We start from the raw sequence: 27,657 nt of genomic DNA, 5'->3' as shown, positions 1-27,657 counted from the left end.
CATTCAGCAGGCAGAGGGATGGGTTCCTTCCTCATTTTTAGTGTCCTTGTGAATTTATCTTAAAGTTATTCTAGCCGAAGGCGAAAGCAGCATTAAGCCTGAAGTGAGAAAGTTGCTTTTTGTCTGAATTTTTAACATTAAGTACAAGTCATTTAAGAACACCTAAAGCTTCTACTTACCAGTTTGATCGCTACATATTCATTGGTGTAGAGATTTTTACCTGTGAAGGAAAAAGAAAAAAATAATCTTTAAGTCTCACATTCAAGACCTGCAGCTAGACATGACACAGAAACACATCACTGATGGCAAGGAGCTGTCTTTTCTCAATTACCCGCTGAGGTTTGTTCATGCCTTTAACTATTTTGAGGCTTACACTTTGTAAGTTGCAGCAGTTCACCAGGGCAGACAAACACCATCTTCCGCTCAGCATACGGTAATCATGTTTTATGGTAGCACTTATGTTCGATGCAAGCATTTGAGGAGGTATCCCAGACACATTAGGTTTTATTATCCACATCATGCTAAAAAAGTCTGGGGAACACATGAAGAGTCAGAGCATCATTTCATTCAGAAATGCCTCGAATCTGCTAGACACTGAACAATTTTTTCCTATGATTTATAGGGAGTTTCACGACCTTAATCGTGCTACATATCAAAGCAACTACTGCAAAGCAGCATGTGAAAATAACTTTTGTACCAACACACAGCTTTTATTTCTTCCTCTACAAACAGGCAGGCAACATGTATAAAATGCCTTCTGCATGCCAGCGGCACAAAGGCAATCCTTGTATTCCAGTAAAGCAAACAACTCCCAGTTGCAATACGGTAACTACAAGAACAAACCCCATTCTCAAGACCCCAAAGCATGAAGCAGTGTCTAGTCTGATACTAGCTCTAGCAAACCCGAAGGGCAACAGCCTAGGATGAGTATGATAAGGCAAGCACACAGACAGCTGTGGGTATACTGTGGCTCCATGACTGAGCGAGATGGTACCCAAGTGTACTACAGCTGGAGGTGAATTTTCCCTCCAGGAACCTGTCTGGTGTTTGAACCAAGCCCCTGGCCTCCTTAGCAATCTGCGGCAGAGATGCAGAGCTACATGTGTCAAGGAGCATCACTCTGCATGTTCTGAAGCTGCCAGTTGTTGTATCATTCACTGTCCTCCAATTCCTCTGCTAGGAAATCTGAGCAATCACTGCCTTCACCTCTTCGCTTTCTCTGACTGACAGCAAACTCTCCTGGAAGAGATATCACTGGGGAAGGATGCTCAGACAGTCCTTGTAGCTGATCCGTCCCATCATCCTGACATCTCTGTTGCTTTTCTGACCTCCTCTAGTCCCACCATATCCTTCAAGGAGGGCAGCCTCCACCACAAAAATCTGCCCATGGTTTTACACAGGGAAATGCTGACCTTCTTTGCCCATTGTGGCTAGCACTGCTACAGCACAAGTCATGCTCTCATTGAGCTCCAAAATTCAATAGCAATCTAGACTGGAAGTTATCAGCGCTTATTTGGAGGATTAGCTTGGCCTGGCTCTGTTACACATTTATTTTCCAGTTCCTATAATAGATATTGATGCTTAGAACAGACCAACTATTGAGAAAGTCCAGGACAGGGAGTGACATACTTCAGAGCAGGTAGGAGGAGCTCAAGCAGCTCTAGCATATCTATGTGACACCCTTAAAAAACATGCCACGTCCTCCTTTGCATACAGATAGAATGCAACAGCATTGGAAGACTCAAAGACATTATGAACATGAGAGAAGACAAACAGTCATCTTTAAATCCTAAAACACCAGGGGGAAATTTTACTTTAAACAGCTCCATATTTTCTGCATTTAGTTTCTCTCGACACCTTCTGTGCTACATTGCTCAGTGTAGTTTTGGCCTCCAAATTTTGGATCAGGCACTCCCAGTCCAGCCCCAGCACGGAGCCGATTGCTCTAACATCCATCAGGAAATCAACAGTTTTATGGCAAGCTTCAACCTGTTATGGTAACTAGCAATGCTGTTTAACACAGGGCAGACATTTAAATGTGAGGTTAAATATCCTTAGAGGAGGTGTTTTATGCAAGCAGATGTGTAAGCTGAGCCCCAGTGTTAACCCTTGCAATGCAGGGCTGTTTGAAACTATTTCTTTAGGTCTTTTAATAAAAGCTATTATGTCCAGGCTGGAAACAGAGGCTTGAAAGGAGGTTTTGCAGTCGCATCAGGAACACTCAGGCATTCAGAAGTGGCTTCAAAGCACTGAAAGAGCTGAAAGGCCAACTCAGCAGCAAAGCAGGTGGCAGGATAAACTACTTCACTCTGAGACCAATAAGGGCTCCAGCCTCATGCTGTCTGACAGCTGGTGGGGGGAGAACATGCAAAGACATTAAGGGAAGGCAGCCTAAATACACTTAGATTATCTGCTCCGTATTAACTACCAGCAAATGAGTCACATCAGCAGCTCCAGCCGCAGCTCACCCCCTGACACTTCCTCTCCCCCTCCTCTTGACAGGGACTGAGCTCCTATGAGGATGCTCCATTTGAATACACTGAGCCAGACCAAGGGCAGCTCTAGCCCAAATACATGGGAAAGTTGGATGCTTCAGACAGCAAAAACATCAAGAAGGAACACATGGGAACCTCATCCTCCACAGATCCCATGACCGCTGTCACAATCATGGAGATGCACCATTCCAGGGTAGTGCTGGCACTCAGCATGCAGGGGTGCAAGTCCATCCAGGGAGTGATGGTCCACAGACCATCTAGCAAACTTGGATATAGGATAATACTGGGGAGACAGTGCTCCTCCAAGGCAGAGAAGGAGCTAACACCCTCCGTGTACATGGAGCCGTAATCCAGCCTATTATAGTCTGGTTCATAAGGCTAAGGACAAGACAGAAGATAATTTTAGTAATTAAATTCCTCAGTTAAAATACTGGGATTAGCAAAACACTAGCCTGAGATGTCAGGCTAGCAGCCAAAGGTAAACTAATTAATTCTCCAGTTCATCCCCCTCAAAACACATGCTTTGCAGAGACTCTGAACTAAAGGGGTGCAAATAGGTCCAGTTTCTGAACTCCAAACCCTTTCTAAAGCTGCAGCCCAAGATTCTTGCTTTGACAGATATGATAGCAAAGCAAATCCCAAAAAATCTTTCCGTTGGCTTGCACCAGACTGAGATCTACCCCTCAGTTTTGCTATCACACTGCCCAAGGTGTAATTGTTTCTCCCTCCTCCTCCTCCAAGGCAGCACTGGTATTCAAATGGAAGAGCGAAGGCAGTACTGGTTACAGGAGGAAGTGACTCTGCACAGTACAATAATAAGCCATGAATAGAAGCTACATCTTATCTTAGTAAGACAAAAGATCTGTAATACAGCTGAGATGATACAACTGTGCTAACAAAAGGCTTTCAAGTTCAGGCAAAGCTTTTGATGGAGCAGTGATTAAGTTCATGCCTCAGTTTTGGGTAGCTCCACTGACAATTATGAACTCCATACTCTAAATGAGAAGCGATACATTAAGTCTCCAGCATTCACATGGGAAACCTAACAGAGTGGATTTCTCAAGCCCTGGCAGTAAGATGTGCCGAATACACGGACAGTTTGCAGACCAGAAGAGGAGCCCAAACTGATCAACCTGTCATGTGCACTATTCTCACAGGTCAACGTTAAGAGCCACAAGTACGTGGCTCTCATGAACAACGTGAATCAAAAATGCTTTGACCCTTCCTTCTAGCTTGTTGCTGTATGAACAATACCTTCTGATGATGGGTCAGGGCTGAGTAATGGAGCAAACATCCAACTAGTCATCCTAAAGACCAAGCAGAGCTCACCCTAGAGAGCACAGCATCCGCAGAGACCAGATCCCACATGCACCAAGAGGTGAGCCCACATTGATTTTGCAGTGCCAGATTTGCTGTCCCTTCTAAAGCACATGTCTCTAAGTAACAGCTCCTAGTGCAGATCCTACCCAGGACCTACTCTTACCCATGCCCTCCACACCTAGCATTATTCTAGAAGCAGAGACAAAACTAGCCCAAAGAACGGATGCTATTATAATTTTTTGTAATTGGTTTTGTTTTGTTTGTTTAAAATTATTTTACTTGTTTTAAAGCAGAGCTCCTGGCTTCAAACTGCAGCCTGGGAGTCAGCTGGGTGGTTCTTGCTTTTGGGGGGCACCTTCCTAGACCTGATCAACCTGCTCTGGGTTGGCAATGTACAAATAAGCAGCCTTTCTTCTAGCTCGGGGCTTGCTCCTGAGATGTGCTGAATCTTTGTGAGACCTCTGCGCAACTCACGCTCATTTCTAGACTTCTGGACATTATGAAACTTCTTTGAGCACCACATGAAAACACAGACACCTCCAACAACCCCTTTGGTGCAGCAGCCTATCAAGGGAGGACACATGCAACATACAGGACCTAGGCCTCCTAACATTTTTCCCCTCCAAGCAGGGAGAAAAGCTGCATTTATTGTCATTTTTAAGTGATACCTGAACATGCTGTTTTGAAAATGTCTGATAATGTCTGCATTAGAGCAAAAAGATTTGGGCTCCAGTCTACAGCTGCATCAAAATAAGCCCCTAGTCAATCCAAAACTTAACGCTTATTTTAGAAAGCCCTCCAACCTACTAGAAACCAGAATAATTTTATATTAGTGCCTGTTTAATCGCTTTACTAAGTAAGGGTGCAAAACACTGGGAAAAATGAGCCATTTGAAGAGGCTTATTTATCCCCAACATGGCTCATAGCTCAGGATTTTGGGTACATACAAGAAATACCCACTGGGTAAGTCTGTGAGTCAATATAAGGAGGCAGCTGCCAGGCTCAGCTGGCGATATCTCTTCTAAGGGGAAGTTCATAGCCGCGGCGTATCATAGCACTAGGTTTAACAGGTTAAATCCCATTTTTCCTGAGCAGTGAGCACCTACTGACATCACACAATTTTACAGCTCAGTGAGCTCGTTCCTCAGGCTGTTTTACATAACGCTGGCTCTCCTATCAGCTCGGGGTGGAGATGCCGGACCTCATAATGGCAGAAGGCGATAACACTTCAGGCATGTTCCAACTCCTAAGGCAGCAGAAGAATTGACTTGGCAGATAACCAGGAGCTGCAAAACAGGGCTTGGCATTGCACAAAATGCAATGAAAGCATGCAGATTCCGGCCCAGGGATGGCAAGCAAGATCCCCCTGCTCTTTACTGTCACCATACCCCTGCTAGTAGGTTGAGCTGCTTCGGAAACCAAAGCTCTTACAGACCACCTAATCTGCAGCCTGTCCAAAGAAACGGCAACCAGTTAAGCCTATTTCATCTTATTACTCTGGGCCATACGCTCAGTTTTGCATTCACCTTCCCATTTCAGCTCCTCTTCAGGCTGGGATCCAACTGTGCTGCTCCTCACATACTTCAGAAAAGTAACATCCTCATGGCTATCTGTATTTGCAGTGAGAAAGATCAACCCTAAGCAGTGAGCTTGATATTTGCAGAAAACAGCTTCCATACATACATGCCATCTCCTTCCTGAACAATCAGTCCTGGCATGTGATACAAGAGCAGCTTAGAGTGAAAACACAACACCTAAAAGAAGATAAATTCTTCAGAGAATTGGAAAAATATCTTTTCTCCTTGTTTATCAGTGTGTGACTTTGCTTTTAGTAACAGAGGAAGAACATTCAGTAGCATTTAACTTCTCCAAAGCCACATAAAAAAAAAGGCAAAAAGCAGAGGACACACCATTCATCTCTGCAGGACAAAACTGTTATCAGAGACTGGTTTGCTCATATTTCAGGCATGCTCCTTCTCCTTCCCCCCAGTGATAATTAGCATCACATCTGTGCAATAGAAATACCTGATATTTGAGTAAAGAGGAGTTCTTAAATCTATAATAACTGGCAAAAAGCAACAGAGGTTTAAAAAAAGAAGATAAGTAATAGAGCTTCTCTAAGAACCTTACACCTAATTGCCATTATCAGTGCATATGGCTCGTTGCCCAAATACAGCATGCTACTTAGTCAACCAGTATTAACAAAACATTTACACCAGTGTAGTGAAAAGAAAAAAGGCCACTCAATTAACAGGTGTTGCTTTTTCCAAGTTAAAACTGAATTTCTCTGTAAATTGACTTTTTCAGAAGTGAAATTTCTTTTGTAAAGTCTGTGGTTTGAAACTACACATTAGTCAGAAACCCAATACCTTTAAACTTTTGAGAAACGTGAAAAAGAAAAACCATGCAAGCAGGATCTGGGCGCCAGCCGAATAAATGCGAGAGCTGTATACCTGGAGGGATCTACTACAGCTGCTGAACCTTCAAAGCAGAGCTTGGGTTACAAAGCAATTCACCATCTCCATGGGGATACTGCTATCGTGACATTTGCTGCTGGGGAGGCCTCTGCAAATGCAATACAGCTATTCACATTATGTTACTGTAAGGATCCAAACTTATCTCCAGCTGCTAATTATGCTCATGTTCATGAAGGTGGGAGTTTTTGTCCCTGCGCTTGGCTTCTCTCCACCTTTGCAGCATTATCTCTGTTCCTGCAAAATCAATAAAACTTGTCTGATGTAATGCTGGAACCAAACTACCTGTTTACTGAGACAGATCATAAGCAAGCTGGTTAATCTTCACACTGTGGCGAAGTGGCACATGCTAAAGATGCAATAGCCAAACCTTAAAATTAAAGATTACATACATTAATCTAAGATTACATAGATTCTGAGCAGGAATCTACAAAGATACTGTCAGTAGTTGTGTGTTATAACTCTTTGTTTATCCAAAGCAATTTCCTGACTGATTTACTTACTATCCCTAGTGCCTGATATACGAATGATTTTATTTTCAATTCTAAATATGTACCAAGTTTGGGCAAATGGCATTTATGTCAGCCAATCTGTCTTCAGCACCCTCAAGTTCACTACCACAGCAATCCAATTCATTCAGCCAAAGAGGAGAAATGCAACTGTTTTAAGTGAGTCAGGATCAAGACCATCACAAGGTGCTGCTTCTGATCTACAGCAAATACCCCAAAACCACATATTGGGAGGTCAGGGACATGTAATTAAAAACACCAGCTGCTTCCCCCCCCTCATTTAAAAAACAACCATCATCTGTTGAGGATGACTTAAGAGCCCCATGCACTATGCGCAGCACATTGGGCTCTTTAGTCAACCTAAACAAACGATGCATTAGTGTAGCCATCTGTTTGGCTGACCAGCTGCAAGATGTGGTTAGACAACCAACGGACCACGAAAAATCACAGGCTGCTGGGCCTGTTCGGCAGCTGAGAGGCAGTAGCCAGATGGCCAGTCGGCACAACCTACTCTTTGCCAGCCAGTGAGTCAAACACATGGGACAGATCAGTGAGTGGGTGATGGGGCTGAAACTAGGGCACTGAGGTTAGCGAAGGACGTGGAAGAGAGGAGACATGGCTGAGTTCTGGGAAAGAGTCTCACCCATCACTTTAACAGGGTATCCTAGCTTATGAACAAGAAATTGAAGCAAGATTTAGCAATCCAGGCAGTTCAGAAGCTTTTTTCACCTTCGGCAAGACATTCAGCGCTGAGAACAGTCTTCGTTGTTCAGATTATTCAAAATTTGCATCTTTGGCCACTCCAGTAATCTCACTTTGACTTTGTGCAAATAAAAATAACACTAACAGTTACATCTAAGTTAGAAGCTTCAGGTAAGGCAGCTCAACAGTTGGAAAACAAGACAAGCACACACATTTCTCAAGTGGGGGTAGGTTTTTACTTATTTATATTCCAGTGGTGAAATGCTAACCTGCATAATGCAGGTCGCTAAAATGGTTACTTCTTACCTAGTCTGAGTTCTCCAAAGTTCCCACACCCAATCTTCTTGCCCACTCGGAAGTTGGGTCCCACCATAAGAACGCCAGAAGATGCTGATGAGCTTGGTCGAGAACCGTGCCCACTCCTTCCCGACATTCCTTTTGTCGTCCGCTGCCTTTCATCCTTTTCCCTATTAGGATGGTCCATGATCTTAGTGAAATATCTCTGCCAGCAAGCTGGCAGAGATGAATCGGAGTACGCACTCTTCTCCTTAGGACAGAAATATATATCCAAAAGTATCTGAATCAGGGTTCAAGAAAGTCATGGAAATGCATGGAGTTCTTTTGGCACCGTATCCAGTTTCCTAATGCATCTTGATAATGTACCAAGGGGTCGATTATGTTCTTGAGAACTCAATAAAGGCAGGTTGCTTTTGTTTTCTTACCTGGGGAAAAGAAAAAAGTTATATGAAATAAAAATTGTTATTTTAAAATACCAAGCAAAAAATGTACAACAGGGTGTTCCTCCCAGCCTTGAGGAAATTAGCGGCAATACAGGAATTCTACGATTTTCTTAACAGTTTTCTGATAAAAAGCCTTGACATCACGAAGAGATGCAAGGGCTGCTCATCGACTGCTTGCTACTGGAGTTATCAGGACTCACGCGGCACATACTAGCAAAAGCAATTTCAATTACACCAGCATGTCAGGTAGAAACTGCAAGGAGATCACATCCCATCTTTAAAGCAGCTGTGAAGTGTAAAGCTTGTTTTCTTCTCACTTCATACATTTATGAAGTATTACACAAAAGTCAGACAAAAAAAAAAAAGTAGTGAATGAAAGCTGCCAAGAAAATATTTAAACACTTCAGAAGTCAAATTCTCCTTCATTTTACATCTTCTAAAGTTGACCTCAGATGCATTTGCTAATTGAAACTGTTGTCTTAGAGATGACCAAAATTAGTAGCCAAAACAAGATTTCTGATTTAAAACGCTATAAATTTTCTGAATGTTGTATCAACATACAATTCACATTACTAATGTGATTTAGTTCCCTAAAAAAATGAGGTTTTAGAAAAACAGACATTGTAATGGAATTGGGTGACGGACTCAAGGGCCAAGATCTTCTCCAGCAGCCTGCATTCATGACTGGCAAATGAAAGCCTGACAGTTCTCCCAGAGAACCTGAAGTACACCTTGCTCCCCCACATCCAGACTTGTCACCACCATAACCCCAAGGGCAGGCAACTCTTGACTACTCCAGAGAGCACACTGGTGCATCTCACAAGCGTCAGTTTGCTAACTCTATCAAAAGAGGACCCAAAATAGATGCTTCTCAACTCAATGAGGCCAAGTGGCTCCTCTGTGCACGTGGACCCACCCAGAAGATGCTTGCGGTGCAGTTCCTAAGGCAAGAACTAGAACAAACACACCTGGAGCTAACCCCCACGTCCCAGCACCTACACATACTGGGCTGTACTCCTTTAGGAGTCACTGCTGCATTCATGATTTTCCAGATGTGAATGGAAGAGTACCTGAATAATTTCAGAGACAAGGTTTGCGTCCTACTTCAAGTGTTGGCATCCATGCAGAAGTTTCAATGTTTGCATAGAAGTTAGAAAAAGCCTCCAAAGTCAGCAGAGAAGTGCTAAATGAAACCACCAAAACAAGAGTCAATGTGGAAGGACATCAGCAATCAAACACTATCAGGTATGCCCAGAAACACAACGGTATTTACAGGGATTCAAAAGCTACTAAGGCAGTTGGCTCAGTCCTCCTGTAGCAATACATTTCTAGAGGATTTAGCAAAGGTTTCTTCTCTTCATATCCTGAGATTATGAAGCTAACCTGCCTACTTCCAATTATTAAAAAATAAGAGGCAGGAATTATCACCCACCCACAAATCAGTGGCACGGAACAAAAGCATTAGCCCTTTAGAAATATGAGTACACCCTCCCCAGCCTTCAACTGTGGTACACTTTCATTTCTGGCAACTTTTGTTTTGATCTAAGGCATCTGTATACAAGGCAGAAGTCATCCACACCAGATCCAGAAAATGCAGGTAACTAACAGTTGGAAATTTGAGTTTCTGAATACTGTACTAGTCTTTAGCACAACTCTGACCTTTTCTACCCATTTCCATTGCTGTGTTTGCACCACAGATGGCACAGTTGTCCCCAGCCTGAGCTTCCTCCCCAGATTTTTTTTAAATACTTCCACACACAAAAAAAAAAAAAAGGCAAAAATTAAACACAGAGAACGCACAACTTTAATACCACTTTGCAAATTATTTCCACTGCTTTTGTTCATGTATTACTGCAGGGTTCTATATCAGACAGGGAATTTGCAGGACTTTAAAAGAGGCTCCATCTTCGTAAGAACAATGCTGTGTCCCTCCACATTGTATTAGTTCCTAAAGGTCTCCCTAATAATAGCATAAAGAAACATCCAGACACATGAATGGATGCTTCATGCAACATAACAATCCCACAAAACCACCCCTTGTTAACAGTCGATATTAATGTGTAGAACCTAGCTCAGACTGCACAGGTTACAACCCACAGCATGTTTCACCCAGCCTGTGACTCAGCAGCTCTCTTTTCTAGAGTGAAAAGCAGATGAATTCTCATTGTTGCTCTGCACCATGTCTGCAGCAAATCCAGGAGGCCTGAAAATCATCAGTCATCTGAGAACCACTGTATCGCAGACACACTACCAGTGCGGCCATACCATCCCAGCAGCTGCAGCATCACGCTCCCAGCACGGTACTAAGTAACCTGTGAAATGCCATTCATGATGAAGCACCACTGGCCTAGCTGGAGACAGAGGAGTCTGAGACGTTCACATACAAGAAATTCAAAATTTGGTATTACCAAGCTTTACTTGTACCTCAAGTTAATTCAAGATTTAACATTTAAAACCAAGTATGGATAAGCAGGAAGTATCCATTACTGGCAAACAGGATGAGCTGGTTTTTCATCATAGACATCCCAACATACTTTCAGCTGCAGCATTCATTCTGAGGGGGTGAGTTAGCGCTGCTTCTCAAAGCTGTTTGTGTAGACACAAGCACAGTTGTATTTGCTTTGTGAAACCCGCTTGCAGAAGCAACGATGACGCTTTATCAGATACCAGAAAAGCACTTTGACTGGACCCCACCCTGACCTGGGAGGAAGGACTTACTTCAAAACAAACAACATAAAGGACAGTCATTGAAACTAAGGAAGTTCATTGCTAAACAGAAATCAAACATGAGGACAGTGATGGAGGGCTTCTAGGACTGGATCGCTAAAAAAGATGAGCAGAACAGAGGAATTCTATGAATAAAAAAAAGGAGTACTTTGGAAAACACACTTAATCCCACCAAAGCCAGAGAAGAGGATTTGTTTCCCCTGGAGAACAGTCATTTTGATCAAAGTTGGATATCCATAGGCAACAACTACAGACCTCACAACAGGGTAACAGGAAGAATTCTCTACTAAGAGCACAGACCCTGCCCACTTTATGCTTGGAGAAAGCAATGCGCAGCATTGTGAGACACGAAGGGCAGCACAGCTCTGTAGACTGAGGAGATACTCCTACGAAGGACTACATGGAAGAGGGGCTAAAAGCTCTGAAAGAAAGAGGCAAAATCTGCATGTCAGGGACAGATTCCAGCACAGGAAGGAGGGATGGTACACTTTATAAAAAGTTACAAACAGATTTTCTTCTTCTTGCTCATTCAGCTAACAGTTACGTGGCCAATAGAGAAGGCAAGAACAGCCAACATAAGCTAAAACCACTGGAAAAAGGTTTCTAAACAACCCTGATGAACATGAGGTGGACTGGGAAGAGACAGGCTGTTTAAGAACGCACAACATTTTCTTTCCTGCATGATACTAGAAGCCGTTTAATGTTTCTTCTGCCATGAAGTACTACCAGGTTTCAACCTGCTGAGTAAATTGATCCATATAGTGAGGTTGTTTTGCAGCAGAACCTGATACCTAGGTGCAGATTTTTACGAATTTGTTCAGCTACCTGCTGGCAGAACACAGCATCGTTACAGAGAAGCCTTTCACCAGCTATGATTAAGTGAGGCTGAAAGCCACCAAAAGGCAAAGGCACACAATTTAACACGTTTCAAATAGCTGATATGAGCTGGTCTTGGTTTTAAGTGACTGCAGGGCAGCCAGTGCTCCACCTGTGCTTGATGACACAAGTACATCATTCATCTAAGGGCTGCTCAAGCCTCTGGCGAGCATGAGCCCTCCTGAGCCTCAATACAGCTTCCCCCCTCCGGACTAAGTCTGAACTTGGCTCAAGCTCCATGTGTCAAATTTCAGATCTGGCATCAGAAATATACTGCCACATACGCCATCTCGCTCAGTGTATCTCAGATGGGACAAGCAACTCCAGTCTTCTCAGGTAGATTAAGTACAGAGCTCCAACCATGCTTTTTCTGGCTAGTGAAATAAGATGGTAATGGTTGCAAGTTACTAACACTTCCATCCTTACCCTGTTCCCCATCAGCGTAAGGTCTCCCCAGGGAGAAGGATGAAAGGTCATGCCTGACAGTTTGCATACACTAAACATCCCCTATCTCAGCTGAAAGCCTCCTGCAAACAGGAATTCAGATCAGTAATGAATGAGTGCACCAAACATTTCATAACCTCTTTATTACAGCCAACCCTACAAGCAAATTCCAGCTGTTGGAACACCAAATCACACAAATACGGCACCAAATATGGCTTTTGAGGACTAATAAAGCACCTGGCTTTAGAAGGAGTGGCAGAAGAATGAAGACTAAACTGTAATTTGAAGTCAGTCACATTAATATTTAAAGACTACTCAGAACATGAGGACTATTCCCTGCCACAATTCAAACCTTTTTGTAACAATTTTCCTTCCTACCTTTCCACTCACTCAGCAAGATTGCTCCTGAAAGTTACTTGCATTTAAACAAAGCTGCACGAAGATATTTCCCTAACAGTGACTCAGTTCAATTCCAGTATTCATTTCACTACAATACAGTTGAAGACATGGGAACAGTTATTTAATGAAAGATACAGGCTGGGAAGAAAATTAAAGCAGTTAGGTAACTAAAAAAACCCCAACTTTGTATCCTACACACTTGAAAACACTTAGGACCCAAGTTCTAAATCATGACCTCACCTCCACCAATAAAACTGCAGTGCTAGAGCTACAAACACACTTCTAGGTGGTGTTGAAGCAGTTGCTGTTCATGTTGTAATCACTAGCACAGTCTAGCGTGAAGGTAGGTTTAGTTGCCTACCAAGCACTCGTTACAGCACAGACATTGCTCACAGACATCCAGTTTTGTCAATGAAGTCCTTAAGTTTGAAAGCAGCAGTAGTAAAAGACAATGCAAACAAGAGACTGGTGTAGAGAAGCCAAAGCTCCTTATTCCTACCCTTCAAAGGATAACCTTGCTTCCCTCGTACTGAAAATTTCTTTGACCTACTTGAGATACTCTAGATACCCTCCCAAGATAAGAACAAGAGCTGTCAAAGTCTTGGTTTGTGGCACAATTTCCAAAAACCTGTTCAAACTGAAATTGAAGATGAATCCCCCTTTCTTCAAACCAAATCAAGCAGACCTAATCCAGGTCTGTGTGAGGTTTTGATCCATGAAGGAGTCAATACATGCTAGAAATCAAACTGCAAATGCTTGGCGGATGGATCAACACCCTGACAAGCAAGAGCAGTTCAGCCCTACAGCTCTTTCTTCTTTTAACAGAGGCCTTAAAAAAGCCCCATTTTCTGTTGGGATGAGTAATCTCATCCTACTCTCTACAGAAACAGGAACTCAATTTCTCAAAGAAACTCCAAGATCACTGCTTTAGAACAAGGCATATGCCTTCTCATTGGATTTTCCAACATCCGCCCCATGAGCCTGTCTATTGCTTTTGGTAAGTCTCTTGACCTGGAGAGTGCTTTCCAGACAAGATCTGCTACTTCCTACATGACTTCAGAGACTATAAAATCCTCCAGGGCTCTCAACTGACTTGTTATAAACATATGGAAATGAGATCACCAGCTTCCACCCTCATTCTCTGTAAAAATTAGAGCCTTCAGCGGCAGAAAACTTTGCTCTCTTTGCCACAGATCGGGACAGACTGTTCATCCTCTGGAAAAGGTATAGCCAGGATGCAGGCAATGAGGAATATTTTGAAACCAGGATATATATGATATGTTCACTCATGTTCTCAGCATCTGCCAACTCATTTTATTAGCTTACACCCCTAAGTTGAGAGGAACAAGCTGGGTTTGTGTCCTCTGCTTCACTGCATGCATTAATAGCTTCCTAGGCATCAATGCTCTTCCTATATTAAAATGCAATTAGTAAACCTTTCACTTACAGCTTTGCTTTCTTCTACATGGACACACATCTCCATTGGCTTCAGGTCCCTTCCTTCATGCCTTCTCACCCCACTTCATCTCTTCCCTTCCACGAAGTTCCACTTGTTGCCCTGCTTCTACCCAATGCCACCTTCCAACTGGCCCAAACAAAAATTTCTTCCTCCAAAGCCACCCCATCACTCACTTCTGGCAAAGCTGCTGTTCCACTAACAAGACAATAATGATTTTATGGGATCTGCCCTGTTCCTAAGGAGAAAAATCAACAGATAACCAAATATCCTACAGCTTGGTCTGATCTGGAAGAGGATCCTGCTCTTGGTGCATGGCTACCTACCCAAGCTAGTAGGACAGAAGGAGGCAGAGATTGAATGGTTTCTCCACTCAGCCAGGAAAAATACTTTTTTTTTTTTTTTCTTCCTTTTTCTCTCCCACTCAAGATCTTTCTGGTTACCTGTTATGACAGTATATTTCAACTACATGCCTGTATCCCAACAGTACCTCCAACACAGAGGAGATCAGCATTCATCTGTGATTTCCAAAACAGCACTAAACTGACCTGGTTTCAGTGTCCTCAATGTTGTGCAAAACAACAGGAAAACTGGAAAAGTAGGTCAAAATTCTCTGTTTCAGTTTAAAGTTGGTAACAGCATTGACAAAGCTGGCTGCAGACTACAGCTAGCAGGTGCACATCATGTCAGATGTCCCACACTTGGGAGATTCTTTCCAACCTCAAAGGGTACAGATGTCTTACGAGTTGCTTCTATTGAATCATTTGACCCAACAATTTAATCTTTAGCTTGTGCAGTTAATTTTGTTCTGTGCTTCATGGGTGGAACAAATGCCTTACAAGATGAGGCATACAAACAGTATTCAAGTCTACATTGCTGGGAAGGGAGAAGGATGGACAACTGCGGATCACTACACTCATTCGTTACTTGTGAATGCACAGGACTGTCAAGGTGACATCCTACAATTACAGCTTTTAGAGAAAGGGACGAACCTAAACGAACTCATAACCATTTTCCACCCTAGGGAAGTGAATTTCCATGAAGTCTTTTCCTTGAAGACCTTGTGAACATGCTAAAACATGTTAATTGTATAATCTTCAACTAAATGTGTTGGTAACATCTTTTTCCAGATGAGCCCTGGTTGATCGTTTCACCAAGAGCAATCCAAGCACCCATTCTGTAAGTTCATTCCTGAACTTTGTTCTCAATACCCTCTATGCAAGCACAGCATGAAAGCCAAGAATGCTAGGCAGGGAAAAAGTAATTTCGTTAGTAATTTAGTTCTTCCACAAGAAGAGAGTCAAAACAAAGAGCAGACCACTTTTCAGGGAAGTGGTTTGTGTGATGCAAGCTAGACTCATTGACTTCTCTTCCCCACTTGAGTTAAGCCAAACATGCCAACAACCATGGATGCATATTCCTACATATGTAACAAAGCACCACAGACCATAATCTGTCAGAAAAAAAAGGGTTAATGCTCTTTATGAAGAGTTTGATTATGCTGGAACAGCTAAAAGAACAGTTGAACACTTGAAAAAAATGAAGAAAAATCCCCTAATGAAACCTGAGCTTTGCATATTTTAAGTTTTTTTTTAGCCTAGAAAAGACTGATGAGCAACTGCCAGATCAGCTCCCCTCTATCTTCTGAGGCTTGCCAGACACACATCCCTCTGCATGACAGCCTGACAGAGTGCCAAATCCCCGCTTGTCAGCAGCAAGCACCTCTGGATGACGCAGGTGTCCAGCCCACACACAGCTGCCTGCACACCACCAGCCCCAGCGCGGCATCCTCAGCGTCCCCGGGAGTCCTGCAGCCCCAGGAGGGAACCGTCACATCCACAAAGTTTTTGAGATCTACTTCCTGATACTATGGTAACTGACCCCAGCTTTAAAATTCAACGTTTGAAAGGCTTCTCAAAGACTGGCATAAAGCCTGACATTTAGGATACCGACTCTGCTTGCAAAGTAGGGTGTGTAAGGCCATGTAAGATCAGATTCCAGCAGAAATAGATATTTATGGGGATTCTAAAGAGGAAATGAGAAAACCCTGGCAGTTGCAAAGGGCCTGCAACAGACCTGGGGCAGGATGAGAACCCTGCAGACGTTCTCTTCTCTGATAACCAGGCATCACAGATACCTGGACTTTTTAATCTTAAAAGACCAGGTTTCTTAAAAGCAAAAAGAGAGCTGCAGATCTATCTACACCATGCACTTCCTTTCAGGCAATGGATCTGAAGAAGAAAGGGGCAAAGCCTACCAGAGAAGGGATGACTTCTAGACAGCCATGTACATCTTCAAGGAATAATCCAGATCAGGCAGACTCAGGTGCATCCATGATGGTTGATGGAAGTAGTTTGCCATTATTGAAACAACAACGAGCAAAGTCCTTGACAAGACCACCACCGCAGCCTGGGCTCTGGAGCAGGCTTGTATCACTAGCAGCAACAACATTTTTGCAGATTTATAGCATAATTTAACACAGATGCGCCTCAGTAGTCTACAACTGTTTCATCTGCACACTGCCTGGAAAGGAAAAGAAGCCTGGAGGATGAATTGCAGACAGGTTCAGAGAGCTTGAAAAGACTAGTAAATTTGGCGGTTAAACACAAAAAAATGCCCCTCTGCACTATCCAAACCATGAAGTGCTTTTTTCTTTCAGGAAGGAATGCAAGTATCAAGTTCAGAGCCAACACAACTTGGTGTGCGTGTGTGGGGTAGGAAAAGCCTCTTACTAGAAGAAAAGTCCTCGTGAACTTGAGGAGACAGGGTCAAAGAAAACTTGCGACCCCGTGACAGCAAGGGGTAGGTACAAGCTGTGTTAGTGAAACCCAGCTTGAGATGACAGACAGCTCTGACGAACTCAGAGGTGTAAGAAATATTTAGCCATGCATCAAGAGGAACACAAGCACTCATCAGGTATGTGGTTTCCCCTGTGGAAGGACACATTTGTGTCGAGTGCCACCCAATAAAATGTCATTACAAACCAGCAGTGAAGCGGGATTCAGATGTAGGATCTCTGTGCCCTGATTTGAGAAGAGCTCCAGGTCCCCAGACTTGGCTTGTGGCTCCTCTGTCCCACCAATACCAAGGGTGCCTCAAAAAGCTGAGGACAAACAAGCAGAACAGTTTCTTGGTTGCATCAGATCAGAATGACACCAAATCTCTGCCAAGGCTCACAGCAGCTCTTAAAATGAGCTTCAGACATGACAGGCCAGATTCAGGACCTCAGCTCTGAAAGCAGGTTAAGTAGAGACCTGGAACGATGCTCACCAGCAGTCTGAAGCAACAGTGCACCCTCTGCTTGGTGTTAATCAACACATAGCTAAAACGATGCCCAGTGCATAGCTGCAAAGATCAAAAGACTGCTAGACAGGGAAAAGAACGTGCTGTGTCTTGTCGGTATAAAACACCACGTTGAAGCCACTGAACATTTGCACCTGATGGCTCAGAAGCAGAGGAAAACTAGTCTGGCCTCTCACAGCACAGAGTGCTAAATACAGGTATAAGGGCTCCATCAGTGTCCAAGTGTCCGCTACACAAAGGGGCAAAGCCTTAGAGAAAATACCACTTCCACACAAGAGGAGTAACACTATGAAGGTGCATAGAAATAGGTGCCTGCAGAAACAGAGCTTTATGCAAGTATCTCGTTCAGTGCAAGCATTTAGGCACTGAGTGCCAACATGCCATTAAGTCAGGCAAGATTCATCCCAGCTTAGGTGTGTCCTCCAGGGATGAATACCAGCAATTAGCCAAAGCACATTTGGCTGTAAGAGACCATGTGCACTCACATTCTACTGTGGGGACACATTCAGCACCACAGAAACTGCAGAAGTTGTTTTTTACCACTGCACAGCCTCATACAAAGAAAGGACAAAAAGAGAAACTTGTAAGAAGGGAATGTGACCAAGAACAACAGCTTAGGTGGGTAAAAGTCACAAGTATACTCTGTGCAACCTGTGTACCTAAACTTTAAGGCCCAGACTGGCAGGCAAAGCCCATACGCCCCATAGAAAATGGGGAAGCAGACAACTCTGCCAAGTCCACATGATTCCATCCCACAGACTATTGATGTTGCCCAACAGACTTGACTTGGTCCCTGTCTCCAGGTTGCTTATCACCAGAAACTCCTTGTAACAGCTGGTTAATGAAATGGAAACACACTGATGTAAGAGATTGTGAGCTGGAATATCAGCATCTCTTAAAAAAAAAAAAAAGTAATGGTGATGCCAAAAGGAGAAACAAGTAGTGTATTAAAAAGAAAACACAAGAAAATGTGATACTTCATGCTTCATCATGTATGTCTTTTCATTCTTGAAAATCTAATGAATTTCACCTTCTCCTTACTTGAAGATACTGTCTTTTCTGGCAGTCACAGGACAGAGGATCAGACCATGCTGTCACTTCATATAATTAGATGTTCGACAGGAATTCAACTGACATTACCTACATATTTCACTTGCAACTAAGCTGTCTCTAGAAGAGGAAAACATGTACCTGAGACCCATATACAGACAGAAGTCTCCCACAGCCTTTAACATGCTGTTTATTTGGAGGCAAACTGCTGTCAAATGGGTGAGAAACCCTGTAATCATGTGCAGAAGTGAAAGAGCACAAGGTAGCTGAAAAGGTAAGAACCAAGACTCCTGAGTAATAAATTGTGCTCATTTGGGCTTAATAAATATGTCACTTCAGCCTAAGCAAACACATCTCAAAGCTGCTACAAGGAAGGGGCAGCAGCTGCCAGCACCCCAACTCCCTGCCATCGCCTCATTCCATCCCACCCTTCCATTTTTTGCAGGGTAAGGTTTTTACTGGTATAGCTCACTTCCGTTAAAAACTGACAGAGCTTAATATTTAAGGCACTGTTACACTCAAAGCCTGAAATCTGCTGCAGCAATTTGTCTTCCCTTCCCATTATGGGATTATAAAACCCCCATGAAGTCAGCACCGCAGCTGTGTTACAGCCTCAAAACTAGCTGTGAAAAAACCCACCTATCCTATGGGGTAGCATCCTTATGGCATATAAAGAACAACCTTTTCTCTTCTGAGATTTAAGATTCCCTTTTTTCAGATCTCCCAACTGTGTATCCTTCTGAAGCAGTTCAGCTGTCAGATGAGATTGATCCAGATAGCCTATGCAACTGAAAAAATGCCAAGGATTACGCACAGGCCAAGCAGGAGAGGTACCACCCCCTTGCATGAGGGCCAAAAGCAGCTTAGGAGCTCTGTGATCGTTTTGTGAAATGTCTCTTGCCTTTATTTTATTTTATTTTATTTTTATTTATTTTTAAACAAAGCAAAGGTTGCTCCTTTTGCTTGCAGCTACAAGCTGCCTCCTCCCCAGTGCAAGGTACAGGCTTGGTTACTGGTTTTGCTCTGTGCCTGCAAGTGGCAAGATGGGCTACACCCACACAAACATCATAAACTCCATAAGAACCTGCACTTCCCTCAGCAGAGCAATTAGGCATAATAATCCCAAGATACACAGACAGTTGCATTTGTTCACAGAAGGTAGATGTTTGCACCTAGTTACTTCCTCAAATATGCATTGGAAAGCCAAGCAGAAGCCCTCAATGTTCCAGAGAGTAATTACTTTTAAAGCAATACATTGCTTTAAAAGAAACTGTAATACTTGAAGGTTTCTGTTGTTGGTTGGTTTGAGGGGAGGGGAGTGTTCTTCCACAAATCTGAAGGCAGCAAGTTGACAGTGCCTTAAGTCTTCACATGCTGGATAAGTGTTTTAGCTTCTTCCAGATTTATTAGCAAGCACTGTCCCATGCCTATCATTTTTCTACCTGTGCTACCCAAGATGCAGCTTCTTCATGAAAATCACCTGCACTGCTAGCCGAGATGAGCTCCATGCACTACGTCAGGCAGAGCAGCATCAGGAGAGGCAGTCTCTCCACATCGACATCCCATGTAAAACCATGCAGCACACTGGGACACAGCTGGGTAGCAAGAGCAGCATATGAGATGGCAACAAATATTCTCTGTTTTCTCACAGAGACAGTCCTGAGATAAGCTCTGGAGGTTTCTTTTGACTGTGCCCATCCAGCTGACAGCATCCGCCTTCATGCACCATCAGGTTCATCAAATTTCCCCCCTTAACTACACAGTACTTGGACAAATTTAAATTTGCAAAGGATCAGCCTGGTTACAAGACATCACCACCCCTTGCTTGTTCACATTTTTATCCTGAATGCAGGTTCACAAGCACGTGCAGCCAGACATCACCCCACCTTTGCACCAGGTAATGGAGAACATGCCCAAGATGCAAGAGGCTGTTAATGCCCCCAAGGACATCTGGCAACCCACAAAATCCCTGCAAACCCAGAAAAAAAAGAGCCCTCTGCCTCCACAAAAAGGCAGCCTGAAGGTGGGCAGCAACAGTGTCCCCCCACTCCAAGAGTCCAGACCCAGTCCCCCCCACCAGTTGGCGATTCTGCAGCTTGCTAAACAGCCCCATTTTTCAGCCACAAACAATAGCTCCAAAGCCACATCCAGCCTCCACAGTTTATTTTCAATATCAAATCCAGATGTATTCAGCACTGCCGCTACTCTAAGGTCATGGCAGTGGATTTAATTCATGCCAGCTCCTGCCACTGCTACTGATAACCCTTTATCTGCATCTCAGCACTGTCCCACCACCTGATGCTTATTTCTCAGGTCAAGAAACAGCACCTGGGTAGCAAGTGAGAACCTCTGCTACCTTTTTTTGCCAGGTCATCTTGCTGTTTTGGTTATTTCTGTTCAGATTTGAACTCCCCAGTGCCACAAAAGGATCACCACTGAAGTTATTCAACACTCAAAACAAGGATACTGGATGCCCAAACCACAGCATGTCCAGTTTCAAGCAATGAACATGAGCAGCAGGAACAAAAGCAGCACCGACACAAGTGTTCAATCTCACATTGCATTTGATGGAGCAATGTCAGCCTAAGGAAGTACCATGGAAACTAGCAGGGGAAATAAGCTGAAGAGATGTTTCAGTTTTGGAGAGGTCATTTTACACGACAACTTTTCCTACTTCTCTCCTTTCCCTCGTGTTAAGGACTTTGCATCATTCACTGCCTGGTTCTTCTGTTTGCTGTAAACTTGAGACATGCCTATGTAAAGCAAACATTGTGCCAAAACCAACAAACCTTCCACCCACTTGCGGTCCAGCGATCTATTAGGAAGAAAAGGCAAGGCACATACCATTAAAACTACAAATACCACCTAGTATCAACAAGAGTGAAGTCTTGTGGTTAACAAAAAGAAATATTTTGCTCCATTCCTCAAGGAATTAAGACTTACATGTTGGCCTTAGCTGTGTTGGTAACCCTGTTTTGCAAGCTTCTAACCCATTCCTATGTTTCAATCCCATTTGACAAAGAATTCAAAGACCTTAAATTTCTCCAGCTGTTGTGATAAAGCCAGAGGAGAGCTATTCACTTGTTCCCTCACCAAAAATAATGAAGCACAAGCTCAGTTATCCAGTGCAACACAAAGGAACATACATGGGAGAGGAGTCAAAGCACACAGTACCAGCTAGCTTTGCTGTTGTTCTTCATATATAAAATAAACACACTGGTAACCATATAAGCTTGTTATTCAGCAAGTGAAGGTGAGCACCTGGCAAGTATTTTAAACTGAAGCTGGCTACTAAGTTACATAAATGAAGATTTAAGGAAGCATGGCAGAAGCTATAGCAAGTGCAGCTCCATGCTTCTGTATTCCCCATCCTATGATGACTTAAAAAATTTGTGACACTGCAGAGAAAAGCCTGGAGATTTCTCAAGAACCAAAACAAGCCCCGGTGATAAGACTAAGGCAACTCAGATGTTGGGTGCAAAGAGATTAAAGACACTTTATGGTTTCCCCTGGATTAGCAACAGGGAGAAACTGAAGCCAACACCCAGCAAAGAAACAAACAGTAAGCAAGGAACAACAATCAGAGGAAGTCCTTGGTTCCTGAAGTTGGAGGAGAGAGCTATTTGTTCTACCCTTTCACACTCACCCAGACTTAAGAGGCAAGTTTATCTTTTAAAATTAAGTAGAGATGCGACACAGGTACTCTGCAAAGATCTGTAGCCAAGGAAAGCACATCCTGATGATAACATTTCTTTGTCCTGCAACACATGGCCTTGGACCAGCTACAGCTGGCAGATTTCTTCACATTGAGCTTTAGCATTTCTTTCACAAGTACCGATCTTGTTGAGCAGCGAGATAGCAATTTATTCCACTCTACTAATTTTAATATCATGATCTAAACTAAAACAAGTAGTGAGGATTTTTTGTCCCATGCAGGACCTACCACCTACCCATAGGAGAAGTCAGAGTACTTAAGCTACAGAGCATCTTTCTGTCCTCTGAAAGGCATCAACCTCCCATCCAAATCCTTCCCCACTGCCAAATCTTTATTTAAATAAAGGCTGAGCTTCTAAGAATACATATTGCTGAAACCCTGCCTCCCTTGACTATAGATCACCTTTAGGTACTATCTTAGAATGATATTTTTAAGATTAATTAATTCATTACAGTGTCTGTTCCCCTTTCATGCAAACAACATAACCTTGAGAAAACTGAAAAAACAAGCCCAATTCTTCAGCCTACAAGGCAGTTCTTCCACAAGGAAAGGCAGCACCTCTTGACAGCATCTATATACAATGCCCAGTATCTGCCCGTATATCAGGCACTTTTCAAAAGTCATCCTTTGTGGTTTGAAACCTGAAAATGGCTCCATATTCAGCTACAAAATATCCTTCTGAATCACCAGATAGGGAAGAAAATTCATGGTATTTCCAGCTTAGTCTTCTCAGTCAGACTGTGAAAACTGGCAGGTGGCACAAGGACATTTCAGATTTTTCATAAGAAATTAATGCTATGAAAATGTAGGCGCAATCAGAGCATGAGCAAGCACACCAAGACACAGAAAGGACATGTTTGGCCCAAGATTCCATCTTAGGTGGCCAGTAGCAACATCTAGCCAAGACCACAGGAGCATGGAAAATACACAGCAATGCTCTATATTGGAGCAAAAGACTTGAAGACTATTTCATGACCTGCAGTGATACCAATGCAATGACATTGGACTGATTTTCCCTACTTGAATGAACTTGTCCTGCTTCTTTCCGAATCTGTGTAGCCTTCTGCAGTGCTCTGCAGCTTGCATCAAGTGAGGCATCTCATCTTTTTGAACCTGCAACCTTCAGAGCTCATTTGAAGTTAGCCAGCATCCTTGTTCACAAGACCAGCACTATGTCCCCAGAGACAGCATCCCAGGAAAAGTGAAACTCGATACAGTTTCAGCATGGCCAGCTTTGGCATCTACATCAGAAAGGTCTTTCTTTTTTTAAGTGACATTTCCATTGATATGTGAGAGAACAAGAACTGGAAGAATATTGTTTTGTCACAGAAACTGTATAGATTTGTTCTCACTCAGCTGGAGAAGAAGGTTTAGGAGAGAAGGACACTGAGGGCAATCTGACATCTGCTGCCTTTTAAAGGAAACGCTAAAAATTGGATTTCCCAGTATCTGAAGACTCAACATTAAAATGGAAAATAAAACTTTCAGCCATGGAGGTCTGGTCGTCATACCTCTGCAGGACACGTCCCAGGACAAAGTGAAGCTGAGCATGGAAAAGGGGACAGTCTACCTAAATACAGTCAAACCCTTGTTTGTGATGGATCACTGTTCGAACGCTTTACAAGGTACCAGTCAGATGTTCAACAGCTGCCACAGCCTCCCCAGGGGGCCTTGCTTCATTACCTGTGCTCTTTAAAGTGATTTACTACAACGCTACAAACCTCTGCTGCTGCTTGAGGAAGAGAAGATGAAAGCAACCATGTATTTGCCTTTAGATATCACTTGCCATTACCTGTCATCTGGCTAGGAAGCAAGCAGGTTAGCCCCTATCTGAAGCTTAGCTGCTACTCTTCCATGTGCAAATGTAGCAGAGTACAGCCTGGGACCTCTCACACTAAAGGATTTCTGAAAGAAAATAAACTGCTGGAAGTGGCACCTTCTATCTGAGCACAGCTGAGTTGCAGCCGCCAGCAAACCACTGCTCATTAGCAGGGCTGCTCATCACAGATTCAACCACATAGGAGTTAGCTTAATTACTGCTCAGACTCTTTTGTTTCCCTTGAAATGCTACCAAACATAGGTGACAATGCCTGCATATCCTCTGACCTTTTTTTAAACACTCGCATGCTGAGAAAATAAAAGGATTAAGATTTTACAGCCCTTTACAGAAATTATTCCCTGGATTACTGTGGTAGGTGCATGCTAGCAGTGGGGGTTTGGTTTTTTTAAGGAAAAGTCAGTTACGCTGTATGACAATTTTTCCAGTTCATGTACAGATATAAGAAAGCAGTTTATACCTGATTTATGCAGTGATCAGATACATATCTTATCAATTAACAAGATTTAGTTTTCCTGGTGGTTTTTTTTTTTCCAGGAAAGCAATCAGTGAGACTAAGCATCTGCGTACCACTCAAAAACAGCTTTCACAGATCTATTTATGACAGCACAACCACAGAGTCTGGGTGCGAGTCAAAGCTCCATATGTACTCTGCTTCTGGTTTTGATCTTATAGTAGCTCAGATACATGGTGAGTGTTTAATATCCAATCAACTGTAAGTGCTGAAGCACAAAAAGAGGGTTCGAGGTGATGAGGAAGATCCCCAAAACCTTAGAAGTGAAACAACTGAGCATTTACCTCCAGATTTTGCATGACCTGAGGGAAGCAAACAGCAAGCAAACCTTTCTCAGACAGCCATCAGTTTATCCCAGTAACATTTTCTATCCACTTTCCATGCACTTCCTAGTGGCTACCTTCAGGTGAATGAATCCCCGAATGCCTCTGCAAGTCCTCTACAGCAGCCCATGAGTATGAAACGCTGCTTCCACATCACAGAGCAGTCCAGACTCCTCCACCCCATCCCCAGGGATGTAACAGACCATGATTAGTCTAGACTACAGCAGACTTAGCAGTTTAACAGCCAGGCTGAGAGAGACTGAAAACTGGAATTAAGCAAAGACTCCAACCCAACAGAGCCTGCTGGAGTCAGCAGCCACAGGTGAGGGTCTTGGCTCTTCAGCTGCAAGGCAACACCCTGCCTGCAAGGTCCAAGACAGCTTCACAAACAGTACCAGCAGCACACTGGCATGCTGCAACCCAGGGAGCACAGGACAGACAAGCAACGGGAAGCACCGAGTCCAAGTACTCCCCAAGCCTGGTGCTGGGCAGGAGGGAGAGGTTTATACCTTGTTTCCCCAGAGATGGGTCAGGCAGAGCACAGCAGTGCCCAAGCATCCCACCACCTCCATACTCCCACGCATCTCATTCTGACCTCGCCTGTTCCCAGCTTCCTGGGTATAATGAAGGACAGAGTGGGAGCCAAAGCCAGGCTTCAGATGTCTCCTTGGAGCTGAAGGAGACAGAGATGAGCTGGTTAGAAGAGCCGAGTAGGCCCCTAGGTTATCAGAACAGCCATGCCTGGTACACACAGGTCAGATGGCTTATCCCATTTAACTCTAGCTACCCTAAAAGGCATCTTTCTGCTCCTCCATCCATCGAACACCCTCGGGTCTCTTCATTTCACCAGCTCCAGCACTCATTTGACCTCTCAGTGACCCAGCTCCAGAACTTCATGGGTTTCTGTAAGGTTCCCAAGCTGAATCCCTACTGAGAGGTTAAAAAAAGCCTCAGAGACGGCCTGAGGAAAGGTACAGGCAGCTGGTATGAACCTTTTCAGCAGCAGCAGGTTGTCACACACTGTTGTTCCATTAAATGGACAGCTAAGGAACCTGCAGACAATTGGACATTTATGACTCTTCTAACACCTCAAAATGAATGCACGTAGTCAAGGAGTACTGCTTCCCCTGTTGTTTGGTGATTTTATGCTCTTTTCATATCCTGCATAACAACAGAATGCCAAGAACATAAAGGCTTTCATTTGTGTTAACTGCAGTAGCAACAGCTTTCACTGAAACTGCTGCCACATCTTCTACCCTCACATGTTTTTGAAACACTGGGATGTAGTACAGCCTCCCTCCACCACCCACCCCACCAGGAGAAAACAGGTTAGGAAATGCTGAATTTCAAAACTGGCAAATATTTACTAAACAAAATAATTTGGTAACATTTTGGAAAGGAGTTATCTAGCATGTACTTAAAGGAGAAACAAATGCTACTTGTTGTGCAAGGATGACAACAGCTGGTGACTGCACTAAAACCCAGCTTGTAGCCAGTGAGCACATGGCCCATGGAGCTCATTTCAGCCAGCTATTACTGTATCTCTACGCGCTGGTTTCGAAAATTACTGAAAACACAAACCTGATGCAAGCAGCACAAGGGAAAGGAGTCTGAGGGTAGTTTGAGTACCAGTAGCACATTTTACAAGAGGAAAAGGACACTCAAGTTACCTCCTCCTGCTTAAGCGATGTCAAAATTTTGTGTCAGGCATCTAGAACTTCCAAAAGAGCACTAAAACAAAGGCTAATGTACCAAAGCCCCCATCTGTCAAGACTGGAGCACCCGCACTGTGTCCTGAAGCACTTCCAGCACTAGGTTAGTAGTATTTCTAACCTAAACCAGCAGATACTTAGACCTCTGAAACCTTGAAGCCATTTGCAGAGCCACACTTCTTTATGCAATCTCTACTTCTTGGGTATGGACCCTGTCACTAGTATTCTCAGTTAAAGACCAATAAATCTATTCTTGAAGATTATCTGTGCAGCTTTTCATGCATTCAGACTCTTAAAAGCTTTATTGTACCTGCAATAACCACACTGTTCAGCGACTGACTGAAGGTCCAGCCAGGAGACCAGTGTTGCAGCCACCTTTGGCTGTCAGCACACACACTCTCACGTCCAAAGTGCACGATAAAGGGGAAACACAATGGCATCTGGAGCAAGATACCCCTGTGGAGAAGGGAAATGGCACAGCTCTGCTCTGATTTATCTAGCTTCTGCAGACCCAGAGGAGAAAAAAAAAACCAGACCCAAAAAACAGGTATCACATCATTCACCCCCATCAGAAGAGTCCCTGTGCAGTCTTCTTCCATGCAGAGCAGTCTCGGAAGGACAGCACTACTTGAAGCCCTAGAATGGGGATGTTTCAGAGACAACTGCTGCTTGGAGCTCCTGGCAGTCACAATCAGAACTACTCACCTTATGTCCCCCAGTAAAACATCAGGGCACATGAAAAGAGTGAAAAGGGTGAAAAACCAAGACAGGAGTTGGGCGTTTCCCATGGAAATACAAAATAGATTCAATCTAACAAAGCACAAGGGTTGATCACAGAAGACCTACAGGTAGGTAAGAAGCCGAGCTGACAGCCAGAATCCACAGCAGGATCAGCAATATGCCTGACAGGCCATACAGCACTAACTGCCCAAGTCATGACAATTCTCGTAAGACAGCCTGATCTCATCCTTCGCTCTCAACAGTAAATTTATGGAAACACTAAAAACCATGGAAAAGGCCCACAGCATACCACAAAAAGTAAGGATCCATCACTGCTCAAA

The 27,657-nt window shown here is 43.5% G+C and overlaps 1 protein-coding gene across 5 annotated transcripts in view; it reads right to left on the bottom strand.

The window, feature by feature from the left end:
- Positions 1 to 27,657, bottom strand: part of CSNK1G1 (casein kinase 1 gamma 1) — a 108,159-nt gene that overhangs the window by 56,962 nt on the left and 23,540 nt on the right. For 4 of the 5 annotated variants that reach the window (XM_040602368.1, XM_040602372.1, XM_040602371.1 and 1 more), the window contains 2 exons: positions 7,807 to 8,222; positions 180 to 220 (listed from right to left, as the gene is read on the bottom strand). In XM_040602368.1, coding sequence (XP_040458302.1) covers positions 180 to 220; positions 7,807 to 7,984 — 219 coding nt within the window. In that variant the 5' untranslated portion in view covers positions 7,985 to 8,222. Of the gene's footprint in view, positions 1 to 179; positions 221 to 7,806; positions 8,223 to 9,310; positions 9,424 to 27,657 lie in introns of all 5 variants that reach the window. The other variant, XM_040602369.1, reaches the window with a different exon arrangement.

Source organism: Falco naumanni, chromosome 7, assembly GCF_017639655.2.
Source record: "Falco naumanni isolate bFalNau1 chromosome 7, bFalNau1.pat, whole genome shotgun sequence".
Lineage (NCBI taxonomy): Eukaryota > Metazoa > Chordata > Aves > Falconiformes > Falconidae > Falco > Falco naumanni.
Note: the sequence above shows the minus strand (reverse complement) of the source record. Positions and strands in the feature narration are given on the sequence as shown.